General features: G+C 37.7%; 1 protein-coding gene across 3 annotated transcripts in view; it reads left to right on the top strand.

Annotated features, from left to right (window-relative positions):
• The window catches only part of LOC111152006 (family with sequence similarity 3 member C), a 51,445-nt gene that overhangs the window by 36,033 nt on the left and 5,256 nt on the right, over positions 1-10,156 (top strand). For all 3 annotated transcript variants that reach the window (XM_022510268.1, XM_022510270.1, XM_022510269.1), the window contains exons 7-8: positions 346-396; positions 2,671-2,755. In XM_022510268.1, coding sequence (XP_022365976.1) covers positions 346-396; positions 2,671-2,755 — 136 coding nt within the window. The remainder of the gene's footprint in view (positions 1-345; positions 397-2,670; positions 2,756-10,156) is intronic.

Here is a 10,156-nt window from a genome sequence, read left to right on the forward strand (position 1 = left end):
GTTTTAAAAGGTTTACATATTTTTTGGTAATTCCTAAATAAGGGAAGACGGTAACACGTAAGGACGAAACCTATCTAACTGAATTTAAGTGGTCTGCACTCAGCTATGAACTTGAGTTTGCTGCTCCTTGGCTTTATATAGATTCATGAGAAAGTCCAGAATTTTAGTTTATCCAGAAGTTAGTCTTAGAAATATATTTCAGGTGCATACAGTTCAGATTTTAAGTCTTTCTCAAAATAATTCTTTCTCTGCTAAGGAATCCACACCTATCACTGGATAAGATCACTTGTGGTATACAGTGTGTATTTCAGTTGCATAATCTGACATGAGTTCCATCTCTTTCAGGAAAAACAGGAGAATTATTAGACACCAAATATTTTGACATGTGGGGAGGAGGTAAGTATGATAACACATAACTGTTCTGTTGCTAGCACTGACTGACTTCTTAAGCCTCCTCTATTTAATATAGCCCATTAATGAGAGATTGATGGTGTGTTTGTGTTAGTTCATTTTCTCTTACTTTTCATTAAATATCCAGCTGTATTTAAGTATAGGTCATATTGCATATACTTTGCTTTTTTATAGAAATTGTGTGTGTGATTAAGAGCAATACTAACAAAATTGAGATTGTAAAAGTCCAAGTCCTATTTTCTACAGGACAACTAATTGAAAGCCTTGGATCCTTTAAGTCTCTGACTAAAATTTTTTAAAAAGAATAAGTAATTTGGGGAAGGGCACAAGCCATTTAAGCATTTTTAACTGAATTCGGGTTTTTTTTTTTTAGGATTTTATTTATTTATCTAATACAGAAAGAGAGACCACAAGTAGGCAGAGCAGCAGGCAGAGAGAGAGGGAGAAGCAGGCTCCCCGCTGAGCAGAGAGCCCAAGGCGGGGCTCAATCCCAGGACCCTGAGATCATGACCTGAGCCGAAGACAGAGGTTTAAACCACTAAGCCACCCAGGAGCCCCGGGTTTTTTTGTTTTTTGTTTTGCATATGATTTGTTAGCCTCAAAAGTAAATTATAATTAGGATTGTTATTAAAGTAGATGAATATTTGAGAGAAGGCATTTTCTTTTTAGTTCATTGCACTTAGAGCGGTTCACAGGTATCTTCCTTATGTGGAAGTTCCTGTAGGAACAGGTGTAAGTCAGTTACCCACATGCAGAAGCAAGGACCTAGCATCCTGAACAGGAGTTTGCCGAGAAGAAATTTCTTCCTCAAAACTGACGTAAGGCCAACACTGATTTGATCTTTTGATTCTTTTCTAAGTTGTTGGTTCAGGATGTTTCTCAGCACGAAGCTGAGCTCTGCACCTCCCTGTTTCCAGCCCCTTTATGCATTCCTTAGGAGCCAGTAACCAGTAGTCTTCTTGAAATTTATGTTAAGTTTTCAGACCATTCAGCTTTTCTAATACTTCTTCAGCTTGTAATAGATGCCGTGTTTTATTTTTTAAATGAGATTAGGAAGACTTTTCATAGCTGTCAAAAGCTGTTAGAAACTTTAGATGCTGCCATCAATTTTAGATTCTAATGGCGTAATTGGCCCTACCAACACTTACTAGGAAACACTGGAAACCTGGAGACAGTCTTGCACAAACTTTTGTTGAAATGACCAGAAGCTCTGTTGCTTCATCACGGATAGATTAATTATGCCAAAAAGTCTCTTCAAGTGAAGAGATAGCTGCAGTTGACTTCCATCTTTGCATTTAAAAGGAAGTGATTTGTTAGCTGCTTTGTTACATTTTCTCAGAATTGAAAATGCTGTTATTTCAAAATAGAATTCAGTTAGAGAATATCTTTGGAATTTTTGCTGTGGAAAGAAACTGAGTAAATTTGAAACTTGAAGCGACCCAGTTCTGAAGCAGTGTTAGACTTGGGGATGACATGGAGATCTGACATTGGAGAGTTCAAGACATAAAACAGTTGGTACTATGTGATCTCCCCCTGGTATCACCAGTGTGACACCAGTGTGTCACCCAAGTGGTTTATTTTTATGTTTTTGTGTATCTTGGTGCACTAGACAAAGCAGATAATGAACATAGTATTTGCCATAATTAGATATAACCTTCATTCCTTCCCCTAGTTTACAGTAATTAGATATGCCCAGAGGATCCCTTAAATCAAAGTGCATGTATGTATGCATGTGTGTTTGTGTGTGTGTATATATTTATATAATTTTTCAGAAATTGCAGAACCTTTTATGAATTAGATAAAAGCTATGTATCCTACACTTAGATAAGTACCCATACAAACAATTTCACATACTCTCTGAGAATCCGTGAGCTTTTCTTCTACCCTCCTCCCTCATCCCCCATCAAGTTTCTTTTTTCAAATTTTAAGTCATGCTTTAATACAACTTTGCTGTGGTTTTTTTTCATTTAGCCCCTGGAATATCAGTACAAAAGACACATAGGATCAATCCGGGTTGGGAAATTCTAAGTTGGTGGTGGGATCGATCCTATTAAAGGACAAAGTTCAGTTTTTAACCTGTTCATAAGATTTATCTCCCTTCTGGTTACTCTCCATTTGAAATTATTGATTTGCAAATGCTTTATATTTTAGTTAATATTAACTTTTAAGAGGTTATCATGATGGCTAGTCACTAAAAAAAAAAAAAAACAAAACAAAACCAAAAACTCAAAGCCATCAGTCCTTTCTTTTTTTTTTCAGATGTGGCCCCATTTATTGAGTTTCTGAAGTCCATACAAGATGGAACAATAGTCTTAATGGGAACGTACGATGATGGAGCAACCAAGTATGTAAACTCAAACATTTATATTATTTTTGGAACTATAATTAATTATAAAAGCAATACATTTTCAATGAAAAAAATTATAAAATAGAGCAAAGTAATCAAATTCCAGATAAACACTGTTAACCTTTTTTATCTGCTTCCTTCTTTCTGTATGTTTGTCAGACATACATTGCCGTAACATTAGATCCACATACCTCAAGTTTGTTACACTCTTTTCTGTTTTTAACAACCTTGAATTGTTTTCTCTAACGTTAATATTCTTCTAGTAGCATTTTTCATCACCTACCAACAGTTGATCATATGTTCCCACCTTTATCTAAAATTTCCCTATTATTGCCACATTTTTTTGTATTACAAATAACATTTTGATAAACACCCTTTTCCATAAGTACTTTTGTACTTTCGATTATGTCCTTAGGGTAAGTTCCTACAAGTGGAGTTCACTGTGAAAGAATAAGTATGATATAAGTATGATAAGTTTTTCATAATGTTTAGTAAATATGAATTTATAACTTTTTTCTTAAAAGTGTATATGTTGTAAAATTTGGAAAATACAGAAAAGTGCAAAGAAAAACAAGTTATAAATTCATCTATTCAGTGATAACCACTGATAATTTAGTTTCCATCTCTGGTTTTCTTAATATACATATTTTCTTCATCTTAAATATTTGGAATGCTAGTAGTTATAGCATTATTTATGTGGTGAATATTTTCCCATAACATTAAATAGTTTTGATAACAAAATTGTTCATGTCTACCTCATATAACTCTTAAGCATACGTCATGATTTAAAATTTATTTAATAAAATTCCTACTGCTAGACCCTCAGGCTATTTCCAAATTTTCATACTTAGCAAAAATGTACTATCTTAAAAATTTTGAATAATCATCTTTATTTCCTTAAGACAGGTTTTTTTGAGATAAGGTGTTGAATTAAAGGATGTATATGTTTCTAAAAATGAATTTTTAAAGTTTGTATCAACTTAACATGTCTCAGAAGTTCCAGGACACTGATTATTTTTAAGAAGTTTTGGAAAGGGGTTTTGTTAATGTGCCTTTCTTTGGTTATTGATGAGATTGCATTTTTTTTTTCACAAGTGTTTTTGGCTCTTTTTCTTGTAAAGTATCTTTTGACCATTTAGGTTGACTCCTATGGATGTGTAAGAGCCTTTGGTATGTTAAGGATATTAACCATTTCTCATGTGAAAATACTTTTTTTGTGTGTTTATTTTTGTTAATTTATAGTGCTTTGTGACTTTTACGAGTTTAGACTAATTCTTAGTCAAGTATATGGATTTTTCGTTTCAAATTTCTTCTACTTTTATACTTGAGAAGTATTTTCCCATCTCCAAATTAAATACTTAGTAGATTTTCTTCTTCCAGTGACTTCACTATTTTCATGTATTTTAAAAAAATGTATTATTTCCCAGTGACTTACAGTTTCCATTTTTATGTGGATTTGACTTTGTTTTTAGAAGTTCTGTTCTGTTCATCTACTTCTTCCTGCCCCAATAAGACAGGGGCAAATTATAAAATTTTATAATTTTATAAAAATTAAGTGTACTACCTTTCTAGGGTAGCTAAGACCCCTTTAATAGCATTTCTCAAATCCCTTCTATGATATTTTATCCAGATGAAAAGTATGATACTTTTAACAAGAATAAAAGACATCCTTTACAGATTTTAAGTGAAAAGGCTTGAAATTCCACCTCAGAATATGGCATGTCTTTCTGTTTATTGAGTTTTTTCTACACGTATGTAGTGTGTAACTACATTATTGCAGATTTGCACTAAGAAAACAGGGCTACTGGGTGCGTGGGTGGCTTAGTCAGTTGAGTGTCCTCCTTTGGCTCAGGTCATGATCGGAGTATCCTGGGTTCAAGTCCTGCATTGGGCTCCTTGCACAGTGGGGCATCTCCTTCTCCCTCTCTGCCCCTCTCTCTGCTCATGCGCTCGCTCTCTCTCTCTCTCTCTCTCTCAAAAATAAATAAATAAATTCTTAAAAAAAAAAAAAGAAAACAAAACAGGGTTACTTTGTGACTGGTTTTCTTTTTTGTTGGTGGTAGTTTTTATTTTTGTTTTTGTTTTCAGATTTTATTTATTTATTTGACAGAGAGAGATCACAAGCAGGCAGAGAGGCAGGTGGTGGTGATGGGGGGGGAACAGGCTCCCTGCTGAGCAGAGAGCCCAATATGGGGCTCGATCCCAGGACCCCAAGATCATGACCTGAGCTGAAGGCGGAGGCTTAACCCACTGAGTCACCTAGGTACCCTTACTTTGTGATTGTTTTAAGGCTGGAATATTTTCTTTGACATGTCTTACATCTGGATCAACTAAGGATATGTTAAATCCATAAATCAAGAAAACTGGTACCTGCATCCATTGCCATTTAGCTACACAGAACTAAGTGGAATGTAATTAGTCTTCTCCTTAGCAAAAAAAAAAAAAAATAACTTGATGTTTGCTTTTGCTGATAGAATAGGATATTACATGTATAATTTGAGGTTTTAAGATTTTTAGAAACCCTACTTTTCTGAATAGATAGACACCCATGGCGTCTTTTTCATCATGTTATTTCATTATTATACTTGCTTGGCTTCAGACCTGTTTCTCTTTGCTAATAAGAAAGTGTGGCCATACCTAAGAACTAAGGCAGGATGATGTTTGTTCTTTAACTGCTATTTATTGGTGCCCATCCCAGATACCAAAAGCAGCCTCAGAAGATGTTCAGCCTGAAAGGCAAAAACAGAAATCTAAACTCGATGTGTTTATCCTTGTGTATATATCCGTGTGTGATTCAGCTGTGCGGTTAAATGCATTCAGTCATGTGCATTTCCAGTTTGGGGCACATGAAGTTGTTTTTCAAATACTTCCTTCTTCCAAACACAGGTGAAATAAATTGTATCGTGTCCTTTATGCCAAAATGGACAAGCAGTCTTTATAAATGGCCATCTACATCGTGAAATACAACAAAATATAAATGTACCCCTTGGCAGTTATCTGACTGTGAAACATTTGAAATGATTCCTTCGTTGTGGAACACCCAGTCTTACATGCGAATAGAAGCTCTGCTTCATCTGATGTGTTAGCACTTTTCTTTACATAAGGCTGCTGGATTTTCCCCTCATAAGGAATGTTTGTTCTCCCTCTTATACCCAAAAGATTCCATTTTTTTTTTAAAGATTTTATTTATCCGTGAGAGAGAGAGAGTGCACACATGTGCATGCAAGAACGAGCACGAGCAGGGGGAGGGCCAGAGGAAGGAGAAGCAGGTTCCCCAGCCAGCAGGGAGCCCGACGAGGGGCTCCATCCCAGGACCCTAGGATCAGGGCCTGAGCCAAAGGGCAGGCATGTAACCACTTGAGCCACCCAGGTGCCTGTACCCAGAAGAGTTTAGAATATGAAATAGGCATCTCCGGCAGGGAGTTGGTATTGGTTCTCCATAGTCATTCCTCTGTGATCCCAGGTACTACGGTCTGCAATGAGCTCCTTGGCTGGACTGTGAACCTTTTTTTTTTTTTTTTTTTTTAAGATTTTATTTGTTTGACAGCACAAGCATGGAGAGCTGCAGGCAGAGGGAGAGGGAGAAGCAGACCTCCTGCTGAGCAGGGAGCCTGAAGCAGGCTCGATCACCCCAGGATCGTGACCCAAGCTAAAGGCAGATAATTAACCAACTGAGCCACCCAGGTGCCCCTGTACAGGAAACTTCTGAGAATGTCTGGGATTGGTCTCTGTCACAGCATTTCCCAAAGTGTGTTCCGGTGGGATCCCAGTCCTCTGAACCTATCCTAGGGGAATAAGTTTGGAGATGGCATGATGCTTTTTGCCCCTTCCAGGGATTTACAATGCAAGGCCCTGAAGTTTGGCCCTAAGGAAACCTCTTTACCTTTCTTTATCCCATTAGTTCTTGATTTTAACAATGAAGACCATTTTATTTTATTTTATTTTAAGATTTATTTATTTATTTATTTGAGAAACTGAGAGTGTGCAGGGGAAGGGAAGGAAGGAGAAAGAGAGAAACTGACTCCCCACCGAGCGCAGAGCCCTACTCGAGGTTAGGATCTCAGGACCCTGTTAAGCCCAAATCAAGAGTTGGATGCTTAATTGACTGCCCGCCCAGGTAGTCTTGGAAGCCCATTTAAAAAATAAAACAGGAAAAAAAAAACTATACTTAAGAAAACTTATATTTTAGAGAGTACAGGTCTCTAATGATGCCTACTTTCTGCCTAGACCCCTCTAAAATAAGTTGGTTTTTGTTTATTTAATGAGGAATTATAATAGTTTGAATGAGCAAGCTAAATTTTGCTATTGTATTCCTCCCTTTGGAGACAGCACTCTGTGACATGTGCACTTCCTGGCTAAGTGAAGGGTTTAAGTGTGGGTGTCCTGAAGTAAAAAATCTTGAAAGTCCTTGGCCCCGGCCCCCCAGCCCAGGCAGAATTCCCTGGAACTGTTCTACAGATACCCGCTCTGAAGGGCGCCAGTATCTCTATATCTCTATTCTCTATTTGAAACAAAACAAAGCAAAAAACTTTCCTTAAGTCATTGTTACATTCTCGAAAAACTATCCTTAAGTCATTGTTAAGTTCCTGGGGTTGGTCTCCCTCTGAATTCCCCCTGGTAGTCTGAGTAGTCTTAGCCTGGGTAGATAGAACAATAAGTATCTTCCCCAAATCGTTTGATACTTTACTTGTTTGAAACTAAAGAGCATTGGTCTTTCAGTTTTCCCTTTGCCTGCTCAGTACTCAGGGCTCTTGTAACCTTCTATCATGCTAAGTTTCTGGGTGGGTTTACTCTCCTGGCTACATTTTTTGGGCATTGGTTCTCTGGTTGATTTTCAGCTCTCTTAAAATGAGTGCCCCAGTCAAACACAGGGTTCCTGATGGGGTCGGGCCAGTACAGGGTACAGCGGAGATACTAGCTTTTACTGTGTTGGGGATACGTTTCTTTGAATATTTATACAGACTAGTACTATATTCCTTTTCTTTAAAAGGTCACATCCCATTTTTGGCTAAGTTAAACTCTCAGATCACTTGCTTTCAGACTTTTTTTTTTTTTTTTTTTTTTTTTTTAACCACTGCCAAGTCAGGTCTTTCTCTCTATTCTGGACTTGATTTTGTTTAGTCTAAATGAAGGACCTTATATTCATTTGTCCTTGTTATCCCTGTTAAATTTAATGTTGCTGATTTTGGCCCATTAGGTTATGATGCTGACATTTGTCCTGTGAGATTTCCATGATCCAGGCTTTGTAGTTTCTCCAAAGTCATTCTTGTGTCTAAATCAAAGTCATTGATAAATATGTTCACCCACCAGGGGCAGCGTGCCACCCTGCCGGGGGCCTCCTCCAAGGGATTCATCTATTAATCAACTACAGAAACGGTTTTTTAAACAATTGCCAAGGATCCCAACAGACATACCATCCAGCTGCTGTTTCATTATTTTCTTCATAGAGGCTGTTTTCTGAGACTCTCAGATGCTCACTTGAAGTTCACGAGCTGTGCTAATTACGGTGCCCTCATCTCCTGCCGCAAACCTGTGCAGATGCTGAAATAGCTTACATGACCTCACCTTGGCTTGATTTCTCTCTCCCTCCTTCTCACTACCCCCTCTCTTTCCTCCTCCTCCCCCCCCCCACTTTTTTTTTTGTTGTTGTTCACAGGCTTTCCTTGTTGTAATCCATCCTAGAATTTGCCAATAATTGGAAGTAGCTTTATTGACCCATTGTTTCTAAAAATTTCCTTGCCTTTTTTTGAAGACTGGAATATTTAATTAACTTTTAATGACTTAGCGTCTTCATTTTCCATGATGTTTCTAAAATAACAGACACTACCTTGAAGAGTATATTAAAGTGCCTTAGAATTTAACTGTGTGACGTGTGTGGGCCTGGAGGTATCAGTTTACTTTACGGCACTTCCACAGACATTCCTGAACTACTCTTCCCTTTTTATGTCGATCGGAGTGTTTGCCTCCCTTGGAAAAGGCAGGCATGCTTTGATCTCCATATTATATCATTCTTGTGAAACAGTGGATCCCTTCATTGTTTGCACTTTGTAGCAAAAGTTCTTCATGTGGCCTGTCAGAGTTCGCGGAGTCGCATCTGCCGGCCTTCCTGGCAGTAGCATTCCGTTTCCTCCTTAGTCATATGATTTACCCCTTAGTTTCGGACACTTGTGAGTTTGAGCCCATCACAGAACACTCCTGCAGTGGCCCTAATTTATAACCTATCCTCTTCTTTGCCAGGTTTGTTAGAAATTATATAGTGAAAATTATTGTTTGTTTGTTTTTTAAGAATCCCATTCTCAGAAGTGCTTCTGATCTGAACTTTTTATAATATGCTGTCTTTAAAGTCTAGGCTACATGGTCACCTATGCCCAGCATTGCTTATTCTTCAACCTCTTGAAGTAATAAAGCGATTTTCTTCCGAAGTTCTTCACACTTCTATTCCCAAGTGTTTCTTCCCTGTTAATCAGAATGGGGCCCAGAATATTAATTCTCCATGTTGTTTTCCAGAAAGGGAGCATTGACCTGGTATGATGGTGTGACTGTGGGGTCTCAGATGCTCCTCCTTCCCCAGCAAAGAGGGAAGCAGACCTCTGAGTCGCCCTGGTCCCGTTCCCTCTTCCTCCATTGCTACTTCCGATTACCTCTGTGCAGCTTCAGAATCTCTTCTAGGAAAACTTGGTCCCTCTCTCTGTCTGCCGTCTTGTTTGTGACATAATTTTTGATTCATTTTAAAGAAAATTCTTAACTAAAATAAAATAATTTATTCAGTAAAATTTTTCAGCATCTTAGGTAATTTTTAATAGCATTTTATTTTTTATTTTTTATTTATTTTTTTTATTTATTTGACAGAGAGAGATCACAAGTAGGCAGAGAGGCAGGCAGAAAGAGAGGAAGGGGGAAGCAGGCTCCCCGCCGAGCAGAGAGCCCGACGCGGAACTCGATCCCAGGACCCTGAGATCATGACCTGAGCCGAAGGCAGCGGCTTAACCCACTGAGCCACCCAGGCGTCCTTATTTTTTATTTTTTAATAGCATTTTTATCTATCTATCTGTTTATTTATTTAGAGATAGAGCACAAGCTGGGGGTTGCTGAGGGACAGAGAGAGCGCAGCTTGATCTCATGACCCTGAGATCATGACCTAAGCTGAAATCAAGTCTGATGTTTAATCAACTAAGTCACCCAGGTGCCCCAGCATCTCAGCTAGTTAAGACCATTACTGGAGATTAAAGTTTATGTAACAAACTCAAAGTGTTCCTATATAGAATAAAAGCTTGTATCTTAAAATTTTTATTTAAAATTTACACCATGCATACATTTGTTACGCTGGCTTTTTTTTTTTAACTTTTTTTTTTTAAGATTTTATTTATTTATTTGACAGACAGAGATCATAAGTAGGCA

This window comes from Enhydra lutris, unplaced genomic scaffold (assembly GCF_002288905.1).
Source record: "Enhydra lutris kenyoni isolate GAN:26980312 unplaced genomic scaffold, ASM228890v2 scaffoldscaffold27, whole genome shotgun sequence".
In the NCBI taxonomy this organism is placed as follows: Eukaryota; Metazoa; Chordata; class Mammalia; order Carnivora; family Mustelidae; genus Enhydra; species Enhydra lutris.